Genomic DNA, 25,346 nt, shown 5'->3' with positions numbered 1-25,346 from the left:
ACCCCCTGGGACTGCCCTATGGGCATAGTCAAACTCTTTTAACTCTTTTCTGCCTAGTGTCCTACTCCTAGGAAGAGCAGCATAACCCAGGGTTTAAAGATATGGAACTGTGTCTGTCAATGAACGAAAGAGAAAAACAATGTTTTTTTAAAACATTCCCAATAAAGCAAATTTAAATTTTTTTTTTTTTAATCAATTTTGGCCAATATGTATTCTGCTACATATTTTTGGTAAATAAAATCCCAATAAAAATGTATATTGATTAGTTTGTGCAAAAGTTATCGTATCTGCAAACTAGGGAATAGATTTATGTAATATATTTTAGTACTAGTAATGGCGGCGGATCAGCGATTTTTAGCCACACTGCAACACTGTAGGGGACAGATCGGACACTTAACTGACACTTTTAGGAGGACCAGTGACATTATTACAGTAATCAGTGCTAAAAATATGCACTGTTACTGTACTAATGACAATGGAAGGGAAGGGGTTAACACCAGGGGCAATCAAAGGGTTAAATGTGTGCCTAGGGGATGCTTTCTAACTGTGTGGGGGGTCGTACTCACTGGAAGAATACAGAGACCTGTGTTCCTAAATAGGAGGAACACAGTATCCCTGTGTTCACACAGACCACTGTTCCGTCTCCATGGGGAGCAATCGCGGGTGCCCGTCGGACATCGCATCCACCGGACCCACTGATTGGCTCCCCCTCTATCCAGTTTGCGCATGTGCGTGCCTCCAATGGTGCGTGACTGCCCCCGGTGGCGCATGCCCGCCCCTACTATCTGCTACACGAAGTGACATACAGGTATGTCGTTTCGCATAACAGAGCCAAACTGCCGCAGTATAACAAGTGGTTAAATATAGAAAAATACAAGGCAAGTTTTATCTTGCAAAACAAATTAGTTCATTATCTCAGAGACAATAGCCACAAATATTGTACAATGGCTGGACAGTATGTAAGCAGCATTGTTAGGATGTAATATAACATGGACAGACGAGGCAAGAGTGTGTTATGTGAGGGACAATAGCACCAGAAAAGTCCACAATCTGTGAGACACAAGGCAGGATGTACCTTGCAGCAAAAATTGGAAATTAGGCAGCTAAGGTCCAGCTATGGAAACATTGTGTGGGACTTTAACAGTGCCAGGGTACCGGAATGTGCCAGGAGAGGTAGAGAGAGCTGTCACAAGTCAAAGCAATGCTACATAGGAGCAGTGAGACACATTGTGAGGCAGATTTATTACAAGGTTACAGTCCGAGTGATAAACAATTTTTTTAGTTGCTCCTATTTTTACACTTGTGACTGCATTAAACCTGACCCTGACCACTTCTTAATTATGCATCTGTTTGACATGGAAATCTGTCTTATCATTAGTAATAAATCGGTCTTCAAACTTTGCAAACTGTCATACTTGGCTGTCCAGGAATACAGATACACAGGTCTGTAAACCTGCCACAGACACTTGCTCAAGGAGATGCAGCCTGATTTGTGACTAATCATGTTGTTAATATGCTTGATAAACGTTCCCCTCAGAGTTTTCCTTTTATTATGGATAGGAGTGAGCAATACTGTCTTTCTATGTTCATTTTGCTTCGGAAACCATCCAAAATGTTAAGTTCTTAAAAACAGGAATAAAGGGGAATTATTTCAAAAGTGAACCTTTTTTACAGTTTTAACCAGTTTGTACACTATCCAATTAAATGTTTTTACTTAGATAGTCTTTAATGCTTTGGGAATCGAGCCTATTGTGAGAGTTTTTCCAAACAGGTTAGTTAAATCATTTATTTTTAAAGGGCAAAAGACGAACAATGATATGGTAATTTTATCTCTATAAATTTGCTAAAAGAGTATGTTTATTAAAAGGAATATGCAGGGCCGGTGCCAGCATATAGGCAGGTCAAGCGGCTGCCTTAGGGCTCCAGGATGGGGGAGGGGCAGACAAAATCTAAGCAAAGTACCTATGGTAAAAGGAGTCTATAACTGTAGCATAAAACTAACAATGTTTATTAACAACAAAATGTACTCAGAAAATGAGAAGCTATCAAGCATTAAGCTGCACAAAAAATGACACACTACACTGGGACCACAGCCTGAATCAGGAGGAGAGCTGGCTGCTGTCAAACAAGGGCCCGCCTTCTAGATCCTCTTCTATGATGGACAGCACACTGGTCCAATGCCGAAAAATTGGACCAGTGTGATGTCCATCATAGGAGACAATCCAGAAAATGGGACCTTATTTGACAGTGTGAGCGTCGCAAGTAGTGTGAGCCACAGAGGAAGATCCCCCATCTGCTCTGGCTGGCTCTCCTCCCTATTCAGTTTGTGATCCCGGAGCAGAGTGTAATTTTCTGCACAGCTTTGTTTCATTACTGATCGCTTCTCCTTTTGTGAGTGCATTTAGATCTTGTTTTTAATATACAGTGGGTATGGAAAGTATTCAGACCCCCTTAAATTTTTCACTCTTTGTTATATTGCAGCCATTTGCTAAAATCATTTAGGTTCATTCTTCTTCCTCATGAATGTACACATAGCACCCCATACTGACAGAAAAACACAGAATTGTTGACATTGTTGCAGATTTATTAAAAAAGAAAAACTGAAATATCACATGGTCCTAAGTATTCAGACCCTTTGCTGTGACACTCATATATTTAACTCAGGTGCTTTCCATTTCTTCTGATCATCCCTGAGATGGTTCTACACCTTCATTTGAGTCCAGCTGTGTTTGATTATACTGATTGGACTTGATTAGGAAAGCCACACACCTGTCTATATCAGACCTTCCAGATCACAATGCATGTCAGAGCAAATGAGAATCATGAGGTCAAAGGAACTGCCTGAAGAGCTCAGAGACAGAATTGTGGCAAGGCACAGATCTGGCCAAGGTTACAAAAAGATTTCTGCTGCACTTAAGGTTCCTAAGAGCACAGTGGCCTCCATAATCCTCAAATGGAAGACGTTTGGGACGACCAGAACCCTTCCTAGAGCTGGCCGTCCGGCCAAACTGAGCTATCGGGGGAGAAGAGCCTTGGTGAGAGAGGTAAAGAAGAACCCAAAGATCACTGTGGCTGAGCTCCAGAGATGCAGTCAGGAGATGGGAGAAAGTTGTAGAAAGTCAACCATCACTGCAGCCCTCCACCAGTCGGGGCTTTATGGCAGAGTGGCCGACGGAAGCCTCTCCTCAGTGTAAGACACATGAAAGCCCGCATGGAGTTTGCTAAAAAACACCTGAAGGACTCCAAGATGGTGAGAAATAAGATTCTCTGGTCTAATGAGACCAAAATAGAACTTTTTGGCCTTAATTCTAAGCGGTATGTGTGGAGAAAACCAGGCACTGCTCATCACCTGTCCAATACAGTCCCAACAGTGAAGCATGGTGGTGGCAGCATCATGCTGTGGGGGTTTTTTTCAGCTGCAGGGACAGGACGACTGGTTGCAATCGAGGAAAAGATGAATGCGGCCAAGTACAGGGATATCCTGGACAAAAACCTTCTCCAGAGTGCTCTGGACCTCAGACTGGGCCGAAGGTTTACCTTCCAATAAGACAATGACCCTAAGCACACAGCTAAAATAACGAAGGAGTGGCTTCACAACAACTCCGTGACTGTTCTTGAATGGCCCAGCCAGAGTCCTGACTTAAACCCAATTGAGCATCTCTGGAGAGACCTAAAAATGGCTGTCCACCAACGTTTACCATCCAACCTGACAGAACTGGAGAGGATCTGCAAGGAGGAATGGCAGTGGATCCCCGAATCCAGGTGTGAAAGACTTGTTGCATCTTTCCCAAAAAGACTCCTGGCTGTATTAGATCAAAAGGGGGCTTCTACTAAATACTGAGCAAAGGGTCTGAATACTTAGGACTATGTGATATTTCAGTTTTTCTTTTTTAATAAATCTGCAACAATGTCAACAATTCTGTGTTTTTCTGTCAGTATGGGGTGCTATGTGTACATTCATGAGGAAGAAGAATGAACCTAAATGATTTCAGCAAATGGCTGCAATATAACAAAGAGTGAAAAATTTAAGGGGGTCTGAATACTTTCCGTACCCACTGTAAATTCTTTAATTTTTATGCTACACTTACAGCCTCCTTTTGGGCTGGGTTCTTTGCTTGTTTTGCACAGCTTCAGGGCTCATTCACACTATGAATCACACAGGAATGCGATGTGTGTTCCTGTGTGATTCACATGCAATCTGAGTGCAGTGCGATTTCAGCCCATTCATTTAGTAGTGCATGCGCTACTTTTGGAAATGCACTGCAACTGGATCGCATAGTACTTCTGTGCCATGTGATCTGCTGAAGGCAAACACACTGCCTTTGCGACCTGCATTTGGGGTGTCATTAACAATGCACTGACACCAGCCACAGATCGCAAGGGCAGTGCATTCAAAATGCAGTGCGGGAAATGCGGGAAAATGCACCTTCACCTGAGTAGACAAAAATCCTTGCACCGGCCCTGGGAATATGTACTAGTTTTGTACATATAAAATTTCATATTTATTAAGGTTAAACTATAAGAAAAAATACAGTTTATGTATATTTAGCCTGGCTCCCTTTGGGCTAGTTTGGGATGGTTTAGATTCCTTTTCATGTGTTTTACTTTCTCTGCGATCCCCCCCCCCCCCCCCTCTAAATTATTCATCTGAAGTTTCAAGGAGTCTGTCGAAAGGAAGAAAACAACTTCTTAGAAAATCCAGGGTTCCATGGATCCTACCCTTTTTTACACGTACGGTACATTTGTTATTAATATGTTGTTTATTGATAAAAAAGCAGTTCCAAATCATCAGTTTAACCACTTCTGGACTGAAAAGTTTTACCCCCTTAATGACCAGGCCATTTTTTTGCGATACGGCACTGAGTTACTTTAACTGACAATTACGTGGTCGTGCGACGCTGTAACCAAATAAAATTGATGTCCTTTTTTCCCATAAATAGAGCTTTCTTTTGGTGGTTTTTGATCACCTGTATGATTTTTATTTTTTGTGTTAGAAACAAAAAAAGAGCGAAAATTCTGAAAAAAAAAAAAAAAAAACAATATTTTTTACTTTCTGCTAAAAACATTCCCAATAAAAAAAAAAAAAAAAAAATCTAACTTTTTTTATAATTTTAGGCCAAACTAGGGGAAAGGATTTATGTAATTTTTATTTATTTTTTACTAGTAATGGTGGTGGTGATGATCAGTGATGATCAGTGATTTTTAGCGGGACTGCGACATTGCGGCAGACAGATCGGACACCTAACTGACATTACAGTAATCAGTGCTAAAAAATATGCACTATTACTGTACTAATGACACTGTCAGGGAAGGGGTTAAAACCAAGGGCGATCAAAGGGTTAAATGTGTCCCTAGGGGGTGCTTTCTAACTGTGGGATGGGCTTGATGGATGAACACAGAGACCTGTGTTTCTAAATAGGAGGAACAAAGGATCCCTGTATTAATTACGGACAGAACAGCGGTCTGCCGTGTTTACACTGGCAGGCCGCTTTTCTGTCTCCAAGGGGAGCGATCGCGGGTGCCTGGCAGACATCGTGCGCGCCCCCACTAGCTTTCCCTCGAAATAACGTACATGTACATCGTTTCACGGGACAGAGACAACCTGCCGCATTATAAGTATGGCGGCTGGTTGGCAAGTGGTTAAAAACATAAAAATAATATTGACCAAAAACCATTATGACTTCCCATTAATAAAATCTTACAAGCAGTTTTTAACCCAATAAATTGTGACAACCAGTTGCAGTATTAGACCCTTACACACAACCATGCATTCTTTTTTCATCCATATTCCTGAAGGTAAACCATAAATAGAAGTATACATAACATACATTTGCTATACCAGTATTCAGATCTAAAGCCTAGTACAGACGTGTTTGCTCTCTTTCTCTCCTTTGAAGTTGAGTATATTGAAAGACTCCAGAATCTCCACCATGCTTTGGTTTTTGGTTTCTGGAAACACCCAAAAGGAATATACAGCCAGAGAGATGCAATAAACAAGGAAAAAGATGAAGCAAAATGGCCCCAATGCTTCCTGTGAAAAAAAAGATAAAATATATACTGTATAAAATTAAATGTGATATATTACATTATACTATAAAATAGTCTCAGAACAGCAGTTTAATTAGAACAGATGAAGTGGCTTGGATAAGCTATAAAACATCTCCACCATTTTACAATGAATGCCTGGATAAAATTAAATATTCACAGTCAAAATTACAAAACCTTTAGCAGGGAAAATGGTAAACATATACAGGTGCATCTAATAAAATTTGAATATCATCAAAAAGTTAATTTATTTCAGTAATTCAATTAAAAAAGTGAAACTCATATTTTATATAGATGTGTTACACACAGAGTGATATACTTCCGGAATGTCTTTCTTTTTAATCTTGATGATTATGGCTTACATCTAGTGAAAACCCAAAATTCAGTATCTCAGAAAATTTCATTTGGAAAACAAGGTCCCAGAGTCTAGAGGAAGAGTAGAGAGGCACAGAATCCAAGTTGCATGAGGTACAGTGCAAAGTTTCCACAGTCCGTGATAATTTGGGGAGCCATGTCATCTGCTGGTGTTGGTCAACTGCGTTTTATCAAGTCCAAAGTCGGCACCGCCCTCTACCAGGAAATTCTAGAGCACTTCATGATTCCCTCTACTGACCAACTTTATAGTGATGCTGATTTCATTTTCCAGCAGGACTTGGCACCTGCCCACACTGCCAAAACTACCAACACCTGGTTTCATGATAATGGTATCACTGTGCTTGATTGGCCAGCAAACTCGCCTGACCTAAACCCCATAGAGAATCTGTGGAGTATTGTCAAGAGGAAGATGAAATACCCCAGACCCAACAATGCAGATGAGCTGAAGGCCACCATCAAAGCAACCTTGGCTTCCATACCATATCAGCAGTGCCACAGGCTGATTGCCTCCATTCCACACCACATTGATGCAGTAATTCATGCAACAGGACCCCAGACCAAATATTAATAATAATAATAAATACTATACTGAACATGGACATACTTTTAAATGAGCCAACATTTTTGTATTAAAAATACTTTTTTTGTTTTGGTCTTATGTAATATTCTAATTTTCTGAGATACTGAATTTTGGGTTTGCACTAGCTGTAAGCCTTAATCATCAACATTTAAAACAAAAAAAAATGCTTGAAATATATCACTCCGTGTGTAATGCATCCATATAAAATATATGAGTTTCACTTTTTTAATTGAAACACTGGAATAAAATTACTTTTTGATTATATTCTAATTTTATGAGATGCACCTGTATGTTTTAACTGTGATTTTAGCTGTTTGCCTGGATATTCATTTTAATGGACCACAAAATTAAATATAATAGGGTTACATTTTAATGTTTTAATGGTAATACACAGCCACAGCTCAACTACTTTAGGTCTTGTACCTTTATACCTCTTATAGTCCTGAACAGTTTATACATTTATGCTTTGGTCCTGTTGATGATAAATTTGTCTTTACTTAACCACTTGCCGACCGCTCTATAGCAGATTTACTGATACAGTGTGGTCATGCTGTGCTCACGTGCCGCCTGTGTGCCACTTTTGCTGTGATTTGTCAAGAAAAACACAGGCCGGAGCTCTGTCTATGTAAACAATGTAAAGCTTTATCCTGACAGGGGGGAAGTAATGGATTAACTGAATAAAATACATCACATCCCTTAGTAAAAACACCACACATAGTACACACAAACACTGGCTAGGCACACATTTAACCCTTTGATCACTCTAGATGTTTAACCCTTTCCCAGCCAGTGTCACTAGTACAGAGACAGTGCAAAATGTTAGTACTGGTCACTGTCACTGGTTCTTACAAAGTGTCAGTTAGTGTCAGAATGTCCACCGCAATATCACAGTCCCTTTATAAGGGAGGGGCAAGTGGTAAAAAGTGATTGTATTTGGTTTGAAGAAATGGTGTGATATCCATACTGGTATGCCAGTTAGTAGTAACTAGGAAAGAGTAGAGTCGGAGTTGGAGGTGAAGGGAGTGCTTTTTTTTTTAAAGAACTATGGTTCACAGTATCATAGGTCAAACAAAATGAAAGAAAACTCTGTGCTCATCCCACCCACCAGCCTGCAACCATCCCAATGATCAATTTGAGTTAAAAACAGGGGTTTAGTTTGCACACATTTGCAAATACATGCGTAAGCTGCAGAGCCTCTTCACGGCACCCCAGGATTATCTACAGTCCTAACTCAAAAACATTTTTGAGAGCCTCCATAGAAGCACATGCATAATGGATAGATAGAGGGCAGGTAAGCCTGGAGAGAGCCAATCCCTTCCTAAAGGCACGAAGGAACACTGGACACCCAGCATATAACACAATGGCAGAAAAAGGTTCCCAGTGTGTACACTCGCCAGTATTCCAACAGTACAAACAAATAGCCACTGCCCCCACCTTTAACTGACCTTCGCAGCAAGGAGCACATGGAAGGGAACGACGCATGTCAAACAAAACCAAAGAAAATTCCCAGCTCAACTTACCAACCAGCCGGCAACCAACTGAATTATTCTAAAATGTGCCCAGTGCATCCCATTACTAGTATCATAGGATGCAGAAAGGTCTAGATGTATGGGAATGCAGTAGTGGCCATTTGTTTTAGCATTTATTAAATCATTGGTGAGTTGTAGTAGAGCAGTTACTTGGAGTTGGAGTGTTGGAGTGTTGCAAGCAAAAGTCAAACTATAAAAGGTCAAGAAGGTTTTTGTCAGTGAGGTAGGAGTTAAGACAGTTGTAGACTAGGCATTCTAGAAATTTAGAGATAAATGGAAGGAAGGAGGTGACCAGCACATGCTTTAGTGGTGAGGGGAAGGTGCCCGTGAGGAGGGAAAGATTAAAGGTGTGAGAGAGCATAGAACACAGAAAGAGGGTAGTAGTTGTGAGGGAACAGGGTCCAGGGGATGGGTGGTTAGGTGGCTGTCTGAGAAGAGTTTTGGTAGAGTCTTCCGTAGTAACAGGGTCAAATAAGGAAAGTATTGAATGTGGTTTTAGACAGGATATGTTAAATGGGGAAGATATCTGTAAAGTGGAGATGTCTCCGCGAACTGCATTAATATTGTTTTGAAGTGAATAGCAATCTCCTGGGCAGTAAGTGAGTTAGTGGGTGGAGGTGTGGAGTGGAGAGTTAAAAGTAGAGAAGAGCCAATGAGGACTGGATGAGAGATTATTAGTGTGATTGAAGACATATGTTTGTTGGGCAGCATGGAGTCAGGAACTGTATTTTAGGAGGGCAGATTTGTATAAGGTGAACTCTTGTAGGGATTTTACACCACAGTCGCCAAGAGTATGGCTATGTCTCCTAAAATTTCTAGCGTTGTCAGTTTAACAATTTTTATTGGTCAGGGCTCGATTCTGTGAGTAGTGAGAGCAGCAAGTGAGTCTATTGAGGATGAGAGTGAGCTGTTGTAGACATAAGTGGTCAGGTTAGGGCAGGACAGGTGTGAGATTTTATCAGTGGTTAGTATCGAAAAGAGAAGTGAATGGTTAAAGTGGCAAGGTTTCTGTGGGTAATCTTTTGTGGGTAATCTTTTCCTGCTTGGAGAGCTAGGTGGCTGAAGACAGGGACACTATGAAACTGACAGAGTTGTGATCAGAGAGAGGAAAGGGGGTGTTGGAGAAGCTGCAAGGAGTGCATAGGTAGGAGAATACAAGTTCAAGGGTGTCACCATTGGAGAGAGTAGAAGTGTTCATTGTGTTAAGTCAAAAGATGGGGTCAGGTTAAGAAGTTGAGATGTAGCTGGGCTGGTAACAATAACAGGGATGTTAAAGTCACCAAAAATGATGTGGGTTAAGATGTTTGTCTGGAGTTTCATTTTAATGAGTCACAAAATTACACGTAATAGCAGATATGTAACGGATTTGGATATATTTAATGCTCATACACAGCCACAACTTGAAGCTAAACTTTACATACATTTTTTTGGGGATATTTGCTATATAATAAAAATATTCCATGTGTGGATGTTCCTGCATTAGATAAAACTCTTAGTTTTATTCAACCTGTACACGACTGTAAGTGCCGAATTTCCAGCACTGAAATTTCCAGTTCAGACAGTCACAGTACAGTGATAATAGTGGGCCGCTTGCTCTCCATTTTGTCTATTCACAAATTGCCTTGTTTTCTTTTCACAGAATACATGACATTCTGTGAATAGACCAGGGAGTCCATTAACAGAACAGCTTGCATTCTGTGAATAGAGGGAAAGAGACATTGGGTATTTTTAGAACCTAATGATATTGCTTGCACATATCACATGTATTTTTACCTGTCTCATGGCCTATGGCACTGAACTTCACTACATTTATGATCTAAGCTCTCTAAAAATGTTCAGCCTTCAACACTTCTGGAATGCTAGCTTCCCTTGCTGCTTTCTATCCTCCATGCAACAAGGTTTGCTGGTTTGGGCAGCAGTATATGTAAGACTTAATTTGCTTTTCAGGGATGCTGCCTTTGATTTTTTAAAATATTGACAAATTTACTTTAAGGGAATTGTATCGTACAACTGTAATGTAGATTATACCTCAATGAAGGGGAATGCCAGGCCTATCACAAACAGTCCCAGCCAAAGCATTCCTCCCGCTAAGGCATAGGCAGCTGGCCTGTATGATTGGACAAAAAGTTCTGTGGGCAGCACACAACTTACTCCACCTATAAGAAAAAAGAGGAAAAGTATCTTCATAAATAATTCAGCAACATAATAAAGATAATTTACAAAACCAAACAGAGGAGTCTTCCTGAAGGCAACATGTTTTTGCAACACTTCGGTTAATTCTTTACATTCACTGTTTCAGCTTCTGAAGTATTTTGGCATGGTCAGATTACTGCATGAACCAAACAATCTGAAAAAAACCTAGGAATTATCACCATTCATAATTTTTTTTTTTTATCAAAATGCAGGAAAACCAAAACACACTCAAAAACATTCAAAAACACATGCAAAAACATTCAATATAGAAAAATGCAGTAAAACTATATTGAAGACGTATGCCAAAACACAACATTTCTATAATGCTGTAGTTGAAATGCAGACTCTTACAGAAAAATGCTTAATAGGTTCAGGCACTTCCTTCTAAAGATGTAACCAAGACTACATGTAGTGTACACACACAACATGTAGTCTTGGTTACATCTTTAGAATTCTAGGTCTCTTAAGGGGAATAAAATAATAGGAGATATAAATAAGAGGCAAGAGGTCATATGATGATTTTCTGCTGTCTTGAGAACTGACGTAGTCTGCCTATTTGGAAAACGTCTTCCTGTCCAGTGCAAGACTAAGATAAAATTTGCCAAATTTTGAGTCCTTCATTTGAGCATAGTCATCACTCAAGAAAAATGACAAGGAAAACATCAAAGCAGTATTTGCAGCGCATATATGCATTCCAAAGGTTACTGACCGGGTCCCATGCCAAAGCTCAAGGTGAAGACAAAGATGAGTGCACAAGACGCATATGGAAGCCAAGTATGTAAGTCCTAGGGGAAAACACAATGTGAGTCCACTGTGTGAAATATGTCTTCAGTTCAATTCACAATTAATGGGTTTGTTGGCTTGATTACATCAAGTTCTGGAATTAGAGTTCTATGAATACACATTGTGACCTATGTGAAGTCCTTGGTATTTGAATGAGTATTTGGAAACAGAATGGACAAAGTTCAACTAAGAATTTACTTCTTTCAAAAATAATGAAAAAACATTTATTGACACCGGTGACCCCTAAAAGTTTATATATTTCACATTACAAGAACCTAGATAAATCAGTTTTTTTTTTATTTTGCTTGGCACTGCTCAGTACATCAATATCTACTTGTCAAGCAGTAGCTAGAATGGTGTTTAGCCATGTAGTCTAGTAGTGAAATATGAGGAAAGAAATATTCTGGAATGTTTGTAATTCTGTGTGATTCAGGCTAAAAGGAGCATGAGGACAGCTTCAATTTCAACAAACAAAGCTGTAGATACTACTAAAGCTATTGAGAGCTTTGCAGGTTACATTTCCAAAATTATTAAGTGTATAAATAGGTTTCCTTAGAGGCATTACAGAAAAGTAGAATTGCTGTGAGAGCCGCAAGGTCCTTACCTGGAGAGAGAGAGTGACAGTAAGTAAGGTTAGAGTCAGAGCCAGAATGGAATAGTTCAGCCATAAAAGGGATTTCCTGCCCAGACGATCAATGAGAAAACCCTGTATATAACCCGCAAAAGAAGGGAAAAAGAAAAATGAATTCACATTGTACCTTATAGTTCTATGAGATACAACAACTAAGTGGAAGCACTTCCATAGAGCATTCTGTGTTTTTGCTGTCAGCAGAATATGAAGATACTGTTGTGGAAAGGATCCATTGTTTTGTGCGCTAATACCATATTGTTAAATATTAAACTGTCGGATAGTTGGGTGTCGACTTGTTGCCTCATGTGACATGTTCTGCAGATGTCACAGCAGGATGTTCCCTTCTTTTCCTGAGGGCCATACAGAGCTAACTGATTCTCTTGAAGTCACAGGTTTAAAAGAAAATAAATAAAAAATAACACAAAATACAAATGAAAGTGATACATTCTTTTGGTAAATGACACCTATCAAAAAATCTTTATAATTATCTGCTAAAGCTACCGAAAAAGCTGATAAACAATGTCACATGGGGTGGTTGCTTTGGGAGAAAATATGGATGTATTTCTCCTTGGAGAAAATTGCAGCATACACAGCGCAAGTGGCAATGCAGAAGATGGAGTACCAGTCAGAACAGTGTTGCCACTCTCAGAAACTGGCATGATCATCCAGGTATTTTTTTTTTAATCAGAAAATAAATGTAATTGTACAGAATTTCAAAAGGTACAATCAGTCAGAGTAAGAACTCCAAAAATATGAGAGAGAAAAATATCAAGTTCACATCACCAAGAAAAAAACAAAAACATTTTTTTTGTACCAGTTTTTAACAGTTGTATAATAAATCAAGGTATAAATTCCACCCACAGGCCCTGTGCCAGCCAGCCAGCCACCCACAGGCCCTGTACCTGCCAGCCACAGGCACTGTACCAGCCAGCCAGCACCCACAGGCCCTGTACCCGCCAGCCACCCACAGCCCCTAGGCCAGCCACCCACCAAAGGGTGCCAGCCAGCCAGCGCCCCACCACAGGGTGCCAGACAGCCAGCCACCCTCAGACAGGGTGCCAGACAGCCAGCCACCAATAGGCCCTGTACCAGTCAGCCACAGGCACTGTACCAGCCAGCTGTCCACAGGCCCTGTACCTACCAGCCAGCCACCCACAGTCCCTGTGCCAGCCATCCACCTACCACAGGGTGCCAGCCAGCCAGCCACCCACCACAGGGTGCCAGACAGCCAGCCACCCACAGACAGGGTGCCAGACAGCCAGCCACCCATAGGCCCTGTACCAGTCAGCCAAAGGCACTGTACCAGCCAGCTGCCCACAGGCCCTGTACCTACCAGCCAGCCACCCACAGCCCCTGTGTCAGCCACCCACCTACCACAGGGTGCCAGCCACCCACCACAGGGTGCCAGACAGCCAGCCACCCACAGGCAGGGTGCCAGACAGCCAGCCACCCATAGGCCCTGTACCTGCCAGCCACAGGCACTGTACCAGCCAGCCACCCACAGGACCTGTACCCGCCAGCCAGCCACAGCCCCTGAACCCACCCACCCACCACAGGGTGCCAGACAGCCAGCCACCCACAGACAGGGTGCCAGACAGCCAGCCACCCACCACAGGGTGCCAGCCAGCCACACACCACAGGGTGCCAGCCAGCCATCCACCACAGGGTGCCAGCCAGCCAGCCACCCACCACAGGGTGCCAGCCAGCCAGCCACCCACCCACCAAAGGGTGCCAGCCAGCCACCCACCACAGGGTGCCAGCAAGCCACCCACCACAAGGTGCCAGCAAGGCAGCCATTAAGCATTAAACAAAAACTGTAAACTACCAAAATTGTGTCAAAAATTGTCTTTATTTTTCAAAACTTTAAATGTACAAAATATCGGCCCATATCGGCCAATACCGATATGTTGTGACCAAAATATCGGTATCGGCCCTGAAAAAAACATATCGGTCTATACCTAATATGCACCTATCTCACTGCAATATCTACCCACTGCCACCATCTCCTGCCTCTCTCCATCTTTCAAGACTTATGATATGGATCCCAGCTGTCTTTTTGCTCATCCTTGGAGCAGGCTAGTAAGAACCAGTTGGAGCGGAGCCACCCCAGGAGTTTCCAACTATTCCCTCCAAATTTTTGAAAATGTGTTAGATGCATTCCTATGCTGATATGCATATTTTTCTCAAACAAGAATAGTGTTAACTTGTTGCATCTATTGTATAGATGTGGGGGCCTGGGGTGATAGCCAATAGCGTTTTATAATTTTCCTGGCTAGATAGAACAACCTGGTTAAGGCTGTATACGTGGAAGGGGAGTATAGCTCTTCATCTAAGCCTCTGAGCAAGCAGGTAAGTGGGTTAAATTGTAATTGAAGTTCATAAATATGATTTATATTTCTAACCACTTCCTGGCAATATCTCACTAGCTTAGGGCACTTCCATAGCATGTGAATCAGAGAGCCCTGATGCAATTGGCACTTCGAACATAAGGGTGAGTCCCGCCTACCCCACTTAAAGAGCTGTATAGGAGTTCTATAGGCATGGTGAAGAATAAACAAGTGCAACAGTTTTTAGGCCGCGGATACAGACACCAGTGGACCAACTAAGAGTATTTGCTCCCAACTATCCCCATCTATAGGGCCAATATCTGCCTCCCATTTCCCCCTACAGGGTAGCAAGTCTGGGGCTTGTATATGAGTTAGCTGGCACAGATACGGGAAATAATGCCCTTTTTATCCGAGGTAGAAAATACAGAGTTAAGAAATTCAGATTCACTTAAACATAGGGCTGACCATCTATTCTGTGCTCTAATGGCATGGTGCAATTGCAGCTACATGTACTATTGATTACATTTTAGAGGGAATTCCGTTCACAATTGGTCAAAATACTTCAGCTCTGACCTAGAAAATAATTGCATGAAATATTTGATACCAGCCGCCTTCCATATAGATTGGCTTGGGAGCTTACCCAATTCATAGTACGAGCTATTACCCCAAATAGGAGTACAGTCCAAAAAGCCCTCTATGCCCATCCTCCTCTTTAGTTCCGCCCAAAGTTTTAACAACACCTGCACAGTAGGGCAGTCCGGCATAATCTCCGGAAGTCCCATTTCAATTTGGGACATTGCAGAATATTCCAATAGGGAGGGAATCAGCAAGGTCCTAGAGGGGTCTGCCATCATCCAGGTAATTACTATTTACGAATATGTTTTAGAAAGAAGTTTTGAGCACACAGAAAATTTCATTTTAGACCCAATGCCAAAAGAAATTGGGGTTTACGGACAGTAAAGTGGATAAGCACGCACAGAGCCAGGAACCATGGTGAGGAGATCACACCTGGAGTCCCTAAAGATAGGAATTATTTATGTATACTGAGATATATATATATATATATATATATATATATATATATATATACTAAAAAAAAGTCAGCATCGTTTAACTGACATCTTATGCATGGACTGCAACATAGCTTTTTAAATAAGAGATAAACAAAAACCAAACAGACTGACTTACACAGAGCACAGTTGTAAGAATCTCTATAATTCCAATCCCAAGTGAAACATATGGTACTTCCTTAGCTGGAATTCCTGCATTTTGGAAGACATTATATGCATAAAAGTACACCTGTAATTAGGAAAACAAGTATTATCCAACAGCAAACAATTTTCGTTGCCTTATAGCAAATGTTATTCATGTGATTTAGAAAAATAATGTAAAACAAATCAATCGGTCTTCCTCTGTATCACCTTACCAACACAGGCAATTTTCTTGTATTTGTGTAACCTTAGTGATGCCAGTGTACATGTTTACATCTCTGGCTTAAATGCAATATAATACAAAAGGATATGCCGCTCCTTCAATAATGGACTTCAAAAATGCAACCACATTTTCCTAAAAGTTACATTGGCCTCAGGGAAGGACTGGAGGATGGGGTGGTGGGGAGTTAGTGGGGCAGTACTAATATCATACAAATTTATTTAATAGGTTATACTGGGCCGGTGGCACAGGATAGAGATATGTCAACATTTAGGTATTGATCAGAGTGAAACTTACAGTCAGTAATGCATGCTGGCCATTATACACTAGTGCTCATAGGTTTACATAACCCTGGCAGCATTTGTAAAATATTAACCATTATTGCTGCACTACACAACAGCCTACTTACAATATGCCAAATAGCACCAAGAGAAGCCTCAAAACATCTGGAACACAATCAAATGGAGTAATGAAACCAAAATTAAACTTTGTAATCAGAACCATAAACACTATGTTTGGAGAGGAGTCAACAAGGTCTCTTCAGTTTTAGGGGTGTGCTACAGTCAGCTAGGGAATTTAGTCAAAATGAATGCAGCAAATTGCCAGAGAACTTAGGAGGAAAGTTTGCATCCATCAGCCAGGGAACTACACATGGAGTGCACTTGGAATTTCCAACATGATACAAAACATAAGGCTAACTTTAATCCTTCAGCTGCAGCAGAAAAAAAATGAAAGTTCTGGAGTGACCATCACAATCTCCTGACCTAAACATTATTAAGCCACTAGGGCCTGGTTCACACTATCGCGGGTGGTTGTGGGTGAGGGAATCTCAGCGATTCGCAGTCAAAATGTGCTGCTGTTTAAAAACGCAAGGGGCTGCCATTTATTCTTAATGGCAGCCCCAAGTATCTAAAAATGCAGGACGTTTCCAAGTACAGCAGGCAAATCGCATGATGCAAAAGCACCATGCAATTTCATGGGCCACTGCGTTTTTAAAATACTCTATAAACCTTTTTCCTGCGTAAAGGGCATGCACAGCAGCTCATTCAAATGAATGAGCTGCAGTGCCCATGCAAACGCAGGCCGCAAACCCACAATAGTGTGAAACAGGCCATAAGAGGGATCTCAAACATGCAGTTTACATAAAAATAATTTATAGGACCTGGAGGATTTTTTTTTCCCCAACAAGAATGGGCAACTTTACCACATGAGAAAATAAAATAAATAATAAATATAAGTGGCAATACAAAATATTAAGAACTAAAGCTGCCCATACATGAATCATTTTTTTTTTGTTTTGTTCAACCAGTGGGTTGAATGAAAAAAATGACTTGATTCCTCCATCCATTCGAGGTGGATGGGAGAATCCTCGATGCTGAGCTATTGTATTCTGACAGCAGGGAGACTTCCCCGCCGACAGAATATATTGATCAGCGCTGACAGCTATAGCTTGCATCAAAGATCAAGAAGGGAAAATCCAACAGGCTGGTTGTACAGAAGTAAATTGGTAGATCAACTTTATGGCCGCCTTAAGATTAAGCAAACTTTTGAACATGCCAGTTTTTTTTTGTGACCAAGTGCCAAAAACAGTAAATAAAACTGATGGAACTGGTGGAAAATGTAAAAGATTTGCCACAATAAATCATGCTCTTTAGAAACACTAACATTTTACTATGCCTAAAAACCAATGAGACACCGTGGTACACTTTTGTTAGTCCATAGCAATCTGTCTCTACTGTGAAAGTGCCAGTTGTCTGTGTTTGCCTCCTAAGCCAAAGGTTTTCAGTCCTCCTCTGAAGGCATTCAATATCACAATAATCTACTGCAAAAAAACTGTAGGGAAAAACAATTAACACCCCAAACAGTTTCTAAAAAAATATAAAGATTGACAGATTTGTGTGTGGGGTGTTTTGACTATTTCTATGTATTATACAAGATATACTGTAGATATTTCAGTGCAAAACATTACTGTAAACATTAATAGCATAATGCAGGGTTTTTAGACAGCTACAGAATTGTAAATAATAAGCAGAAAAGTACTTTACTGCATTAATGCCGATAAGCTGCATAGCTCCACAGATTAGAACAAGAGAGATCATCTGCCAGCGGACCGATCGATCTGTCAGAAGATCCTTCACACCTTTGATCTGCTCTCCAACTGCTTTCTTCTCAGCCAGCATGCTTTCCATCTCTGCACTGTGCTCCCCTGGACCCCACAGCTGCTGCATAGCTAAGAATACACATTCATAATAATATCAATAGGGGATGTGCCAGGGTGAGATAGGCAACCACAACGCCACCAATCCTCTTACCTTTAAGGCAACCATCCTTGTCACCTTTGTCAATAAGAAGGTATCTGGGGGACTCTGGGAAAAATGGCAGTGTCATCAACTGAATGAGGGCAGGAACAGCACTGACTGACAGAAGATAGGGCCACAACTCCTCTGTACCCAAAATTTCCCTACGATAAGGTAAAATTTTACTGATTATGCACAGATCAGGCAGTCCAGTTTTTAAACTCTAGAAAGAAACAACTACAGTTAACAGTTTTATAATAAACATATCTTAGGATCAAGCAAAAAAGTAATGTAGAAAGTACCTGAGCCCAACCACGAAACCCATCAATTTTCCAGTGGCAATGGCAAAAGACACAGAAACTGTGATCATTCCACGCTTACTTTGAGGGGCACATTCCCCAATGTACATTGCATGAAGATTCAAACTCACACCTGAAAGACAATAAGAAAAATACCAAAAACTTACCCATAAGCAGAACCAGCAAATTATAGCTCACTAATGTATACAAATGTGCAGTGAAAGCCTTGCACAATGAATTACACTTAGGTGTCTAATTGCCACTAGATTTAGGAAAGCAGCTTTGTCACTGGCTGCTAGCAGTGGGCAAAATTGGTTGATTTCCTTTTGCCAAATTTTTGGCAACATTGAAAGAGATGTTTTGTGCTCATTGGCTTTTACTAGCCACACCAAGAAATGTTCAAAAGACAGTGCAGAGAGCAAAGTGCAGTACACTTCAGTAACCAATCAGATTTCTCTTCAGTGAAGCCAGACCAGTTGAACATGGACAATACCTGATTGCTGTTGATAATGTGTTGTGCGCTTTGCAATTTGATCCATGCATAGTTTTAATAAGCCTCAGAACATTTGCATATGTTCTCAAGAATTACAAATATTCTTTGACATTTCTAAAAGGTGTCAGAGACACGTCAAATCATGTCATTTTTGGAGAATGCATTCACAAATTGTCAGCAAACAAACAGTAGAGGTGCTCAGGTAGCCCCAGACACAAGTCCATTATTGATAGGTCACAACTAGTTTTTATAGTGTGTGTCAAGCCCGAATTTTCTTTCTAGTTTTGTATAGAGTGGGGAAGGATTAGGTCTTCTGTCAGATTTTTAATGCTATCCAAGTCTCCAATAGGTTAAATCTCTTTAGCAAAGTCCTGGATAGCAGTAAAAACATGAAAGAGGTTCTAAAATTCATGTTTCAAAAGGATCATATGGTATATGACAGCATCAATTCATAAATCTATAAATATATGTGTAATTTGCCATAGGACCATTTTTGGTGGTCTTTAGTGGAACTTGTCCTGCAAGACTGATGGGTCGTTCAGATCTATCTAAGGTTTTTATATTTAAGAGCCGGTTCACATCTGTGTGGCCTGTTTTACATGCATTTTAGGTGCATTACTATTGGACTAACATGCATTATTTTAATGCACCACATCTAAAACACACAGGTGTGAATAGAACTTAAAGAACTTACATATTGTGATGGTGTACAGATCCATCCAATATAAACCACAATACAAGAACTTGACACTACAGCACTGATGCAGATATTTGGGTGGTATCGGCAATGTATAAAATTTACTTTTACTACCTGCATTTACTCCGTAAATAAATCTTCCCAGTATAATCATCTCAAACGACTGGAATGTTCTGCTTGTACACATGAAGGCAGCACCCACCAATGCAACTACATTGTTATATAGTTGAGTTTTCTTTCTACAACAGATAAACATCACTTGAAGATTGCATTCTTCATTCAAAATCTTCAGCAATCTTTTATATAACAATACCAACAAGATAAGGAAAAAATGTATAATTTTAAAAATAAAATGAAATGTTGATGCAAACTATGAATGGTATACAAATATACAGACTGAGTATCTTTTCCTATAGTCACAAATACCTTTAAAGAGAAATCATATACATTTATAGTTATATAAACTATAGTCTATAGTTTATTATTTTATGTATTTATTTATTTTTTGCTGTACACACGAAAGTGATAAGTTAAATATAACATCTGTTAATCAGCACATGTGTAAAAATGTTTTTAAAAATTGTTTTTTTTTTTTTTTTTAGGAAGTAGCTATATTTGATTATATTACAGTATGCTGCATACTGGTGTCTCAATGTAATTCCCTTCTAAAGAGAAACTAGCCCAACTTTTATATATATATATATATATATACATATATATATATATATATATATATATATATATATATATATATATATATATATATATATATATATATATATATATATATTATATTGTTTTTATATTTAAAGTTTCATAAAATAATATAACATTTTTTTATTGATGAGCATGTTAATTTAATACAAAAAGTAATCCCAGTGCATTGTGATTTAAATAAAGACACATCACTGCTTTAATTGCCTCTTTTTAAGCAGGCTGGGTCTCATTAAAACATTTGGAAGAGCCATCTAATAAAGCAGCCCATAGATAAGTAAGTTTTTTTCATTCAACCAATTTTCCCCATCCACGCACTTGGTTTGAATGGGAGAATCCTCCCCACTGAGCTTTCGTTTTTTGACAGTGGGGAGACTTCCCCGCCGTCGGAATACACTGACCAGTGTTGAAGGCTATAGCCTGCAGGGCTGATCGAGCAGGGAAAATCTGACAGGGTGGTTGTACAGAAGTCAATCAGTAGACTGAAAAAAATCAAAAAATGTCTCTGTGCTGTGGTTTAATGGCCGCTGTCACAAACAAGCAGTATACTCAGCTTATATAAACAATATAGAAAAATGTGTAAGCGCCAGAAAATTATAACTAAATCAGTTTAATGTAAACAAAACTGTCTGAATTGTCATCAGATAATAAGATAAATCCTTCATGATAGATGAGAAAAAAAGTCTTTTTCCCAAGTCAAGTTTAAAAAAGTGAAGTGAAACCGCATACAACACCTTCTGAAGTGAACATATAGTTGCCAGCAAAGTGCGCAGAGGTCAGCCACCGCATCGCAGTGAAGTGAACACTCACCAAAGATGATGGCTGCCATTACAACAGCTAATACGTCTGTTTGTATGTGTCTGTCATCCAGTGGCAATACGAGGATTGCACCCAATATCTCCATCCCCTTAGATAATGTTCTATTGGACGAAACGCGTCATGGAGGAGACACTAGTGCAGACGTCACGCCACTGTACGATTTCCGGGTTGGCAGCGGCTTTCTATGTAAACATTTTATGCTACATTAGATTGCTTTTATCTGTACATGTATCAGTATTACACTAAGGATTATGTTGGCTCCTCGTGAGCTTCATTTACCCTAGCCTGATAGTGCTGAGGAGTGTCGCTGGATGGAGATATTAGGTGCAATCTTTGTATTTCCACTGGATGACAGACACATAGAAACAGGCGTATTAGCTGTTGAAATGGAAGCCATCATCTCTGATGACTGTTCACTTCACTGGGATGCGGTGACTGACCTCTGAGCACTTTGCTGGCAAGTATGTGTTCACTTCAAAAGGAGTTGGATACGGTTTCACTTCACTTTTTTAAACTGGACTTTAGGGCCGGTTCACACTTGTGCGATGCGGGAAGGCTGCGAATACGCAGCCTGTTCCCGCATCGCATCCGCACAAGAGGCAGTTCACACTGCCATATGCGATACGCAGGGGGTGTCAATTAAATGTTAACGACACCCCCAGTTTGATCGCATATCGCAGTGCGATCTGACAGTATGCACAGGATCGGATCGCACAAGTGTGAACCACTGTGCGATCCGATCCTGATGGGGCTGAAAAAAAGGGTCCTGTTCGTCTTTGGTGCGGATACAGTGCAAATTCAGCCATACAAAGTGTATGGCTGAATTCACATGTAATGAAGGAGCAGTGTGCTCCGAATTACATGCGATCGCCGCAGCCACACATATATGAACCGGCACTTAGACTAAGACTTTTTTTCTCATCTATCATAAAGGATTGATTTTATTATCTGATGACTATTTACACAGTTGCGTTTTGTTTATGTTAAACTGATTCACTTATAATTTTCTGGTGCTACACACTTTTTCCACAATCAGTAGATTGACTCTTGTACAACCTCAGTACCCATACATGGATAGAATTTTGGCCAGTCCCTGCTGAACTAGCTACATTTTGATCCACGTATGGCCAGCTTTAGAGATGAATTACTTCTCGGACTCATTCACTTCTGTTTGTAAATTCCAGGTTATGCTTTTGAGCTCTGTGAACAACAGGCTTTAAACACCAAAGAAGCCAGAGAAAAATAAAAAAGGACCCCCCCCCCCCCGTCTCCATCTGCTGGATTGAAAGGAGAGCACAAAATATTAAAATGCAATATTCCACATTTAGCTGTCTAAGAACACAATGTACAAACCCACCATGCACCTTTAATGTATTTCCTTCAAGCAGGTTAGACTGACTTAAAACAAAACAATCTTAGGGATTTTTTTTTTCTTTTAATTTTGACAACCAGCAAGGCATAGGGCAACAGGAGTTAGATTAGGGGACAGGTTGACTATGATATTACATCTTTAAGGTTGGCTATATTTTATTGTTATTAACAAATTTTTAGAAGGTGACAAAGACAGTCAGTGAGTGATTTTAAATGCACATGAACATTATAAGCAAAGCAATAAATACATAATTTATTTGTAATAAAAAAAAAAAATTAAAGAAGGGTCAATATCCACAGGAGAGCACTGTTCTGAGGATAAACATATATGAGGATAAAACACACGTAAGGATAAACAGACATAAAGGAATAATGGACTCAGCACATATTTGGTGGATATTACATCTTAAAACAGTTTTATATAGAAGGGCATGTCTGGACAGACAGTAAAATCATAAGTGAGTCTTAGCCACAAATGGTAATAGAAAGTACCTTCCAAACATCACTGCGAGTTGTCCAACTATAAGAGACCCCAGTAGTCCACCTATACTGTATACAGCCACAATGATGGACCAGAGCAGCATGACAGTGTCTGGATGCAGAACTGACCCATATCTCTGCTCCCATGTGCTGTTGATGAATCTCTGAATATACTAAAGAGAATTAAAAAAATAAAGCAAATTAATTGAATGGAACAATATAGGATTATTATATAAACTATGCAGTACATTAATTAGAACACCATTTCTAATAATGCGGGAAGCTTTTTATCGCAAAATAAGAAATGATGAGTCCTTTTTATTGTTTTGATATAGAAGAGAACCTCAGGCTATATATTTAATCAAGGCAACTTACATTAGAGGGTGAGTTGATGAGGGAGATGTGCAGACCATATTGGAGGGTTCCACCAATGCCCAAAACTAGAGTTAACAGTGGTAAATTAGGAGGGATAACCTGGAAGCATGATAAATCATTTTAATTAGATTGAAATAAAAATACATTTTGAAAGCAAAGACATTTGTATTACTCTGATAGTTTTTCTGCATAGTGGTAACAGGAACCTGGTATGGTTTAAATAAAAGCTGTTCTTTGAAATATTTCTGCTAGTAACAAGTATATGATCCCTCACTAACCTGTAACCTGTAATGTCTAAAGCCTCGTACACACGCACAGATTGTTGGCCGACCGATCGGCCGTCTTTTGTCCAGTGTTGTTTGTTGGTTGAAATGTGCTCTAGACTTGCACTGGACTTTTGTTGGCCAACAAAAACCAACTTCAGAAGTGATGTCATGTGATGGTTGACTTTCCGTGTGTTTTTTCTTCTCTGAGCATGCCCAGTCTTGCTCATCTGATTTTTGTCTGCCGAAATCTGTACTGACTGAGGAACAATCGGCTGTTCTGTTGTTGGCCAACAAAAAGTTTATAGCATGCACACCAGATTTGTTTCGGCCGAAAAGTCGCAGTTGGTTGTCGGAAGCATCATACTAACAAGCCTACAATCAGCCGATCGGACGTTGGCCGACAATTTACGGCCAACAATCTATGCGTGTGTACGGGGCTTTAGTCTGTAGGGTTCAATACAGAGTTGGCCCCACATATTGCAGCTATAACAGCTTCAACTCTTCTGGGAAGGCTGTCCACAAGGTTTAGGAGTGTGTCTATGTGAACCTTGCTTTGTGCACTGGTGCGCAGTCATGTTGGAACAGGAAGGGGCCCACAAAGTTGGGAGCATTAAATTATCCAAAATATATATTTTTATGCTGATACCTTAAGAGTTCCCTTCACTGGAAAAAAGGGGCCCAGCCAAACCCCTGAAAAACAACCCCACACCATAATCCCCCTTAACCCCGCAAGCGGTAAACCCGAGCGTGACTCGGGGTAGGAATTTTCTGCTATTATCGGTATCCCCGAGTCACGCTCGGGGTGAATGGCAGAGCTATGCAGACAGCGCAGCGGAGCGTCTCTTACCTTATCCTGGCGATCCAGCGATGAGCTCTCATTGCTGTGACCGCTAGCCGAGATCTCCGCCGCTCGTCTGTCGGTAGGAGGACTTCCTAGTTCCGTTCCCTGCAGCAGCAATGCTGCATGGGAGCGGAACTAGGGAGGGAAATTCAAAAAAAAAAAAATGTTGCACAAAACACATAACACATTTTATATTATATATATGCATATATATATATATATATATATATATATATATATATATATATGCATATATATATATATATATATATATATGTATATATGTATACATATATATATATATGTATATATGTGTGTATATATATATATATATATATACCTATATACACACACATATATATATATATAAAATTATATTATTGATTCGATTATAATTCATGCGTTATATATATATATATATATATACACACACACACACACATATATATATATATATATATATATATATATATACACACACATATTTATACATATATATATATATATATATATATACACATATATATATAATATATAATCAATAATATAATTTTATTATATATATATTATATATTATATAATAAAATTATATTATTGATTTGATTATAATTCACGCGTTTGTGTTTCAAATTTATCACATCTGGGATGTCTACTAGACTCTTGTTTTGGTCAGGTTTTAGTCAGTAATTACTAAGAATTGTAGGCCTATAATACATAATGCCAAATTTCCATGAAAAGAATTGTACCGCTTTTGGTACAGAATTCCTGACAGAATCATACCGCCAGGGAGGTTAACCAAA

The 25,346-nt window shown here is 39.8% G+C and overlaps 1 protein-coding gene across 1 annotated transcript in view; it reads right to left on the bottom strand.

The window, feature by feature from the left end:
• Window positions 1–5,724: 5,724 nt before the first annotated feature.
• The window catches only part of LOC309544913 (uncharacterized protein), a 99,793-nt gene continuing 80,171 nt past the window's right edge, over window positions 5,725–25,346 (bottom strand). The window contains exons 14-24 of the mRNA XM_082243920.1: window positions 23,440–23,538; window positions 23,077–23,237; window positions 19,795–19,919; window positions 18,494–18,623; window positions 18,207–18,355; window positions 17,940–18,124; window positions 15,652–15,762; window positions 12,110–12,211; window positions 11,432–11,507; window positions 10,558–10,685; window positions 5,725–6,031 (exon numbers count right to left, since the gene is read on the bottom strand). Coding sequence (XP_082100046.1) covers window positions 5,852–6,031; window positions 10,558–10,685; window positions 11,432–11,507; window positions 12,110–12,211; window positions 15,652–15,762; window positions 17,940–18,124; window positions 18,207–18,355; window positions 18,494–18,623; window positions 19,795–19,919; window positions 23,077–23,237; window positions 23,440–23,538 — 1,446 coding nt within the window. The 3' untranslated portion in view covers window positions 5,725–5,851. The remainder of the gene's footprint in view (window positions 6,032–10,557; window positions 10,686–11,431; window positions 11,508–12,109; window positions 12,212–15,651; window positions 15,763–17,939; window positions 18,125–18,206; window positions 18,356–18,493; window positions 18,624–19,794; window positions 19,920–23,076; window positions 23,238–23,439; window positions 23,539–25,346) is intronic.

The sequence above is a fragment of the Pelophylax lessonae genome (assembly GCF_965119305.1).
Source record: "Pelophylax lessonae genome assembly, chromosome: 1".
In the NCBI taxonomy this organism is placed as follows: domain Eukaryota; kingdom Metazoa; phylum Chordata; class Amphibia; order Anura; family Ranidae; genus Pelophylax; species Pelophylax lessonae.
Note: the sequence above shows the minus strand (reverse complement) of the source record. Positions and strands in the feature narration are given on the sequence as shown.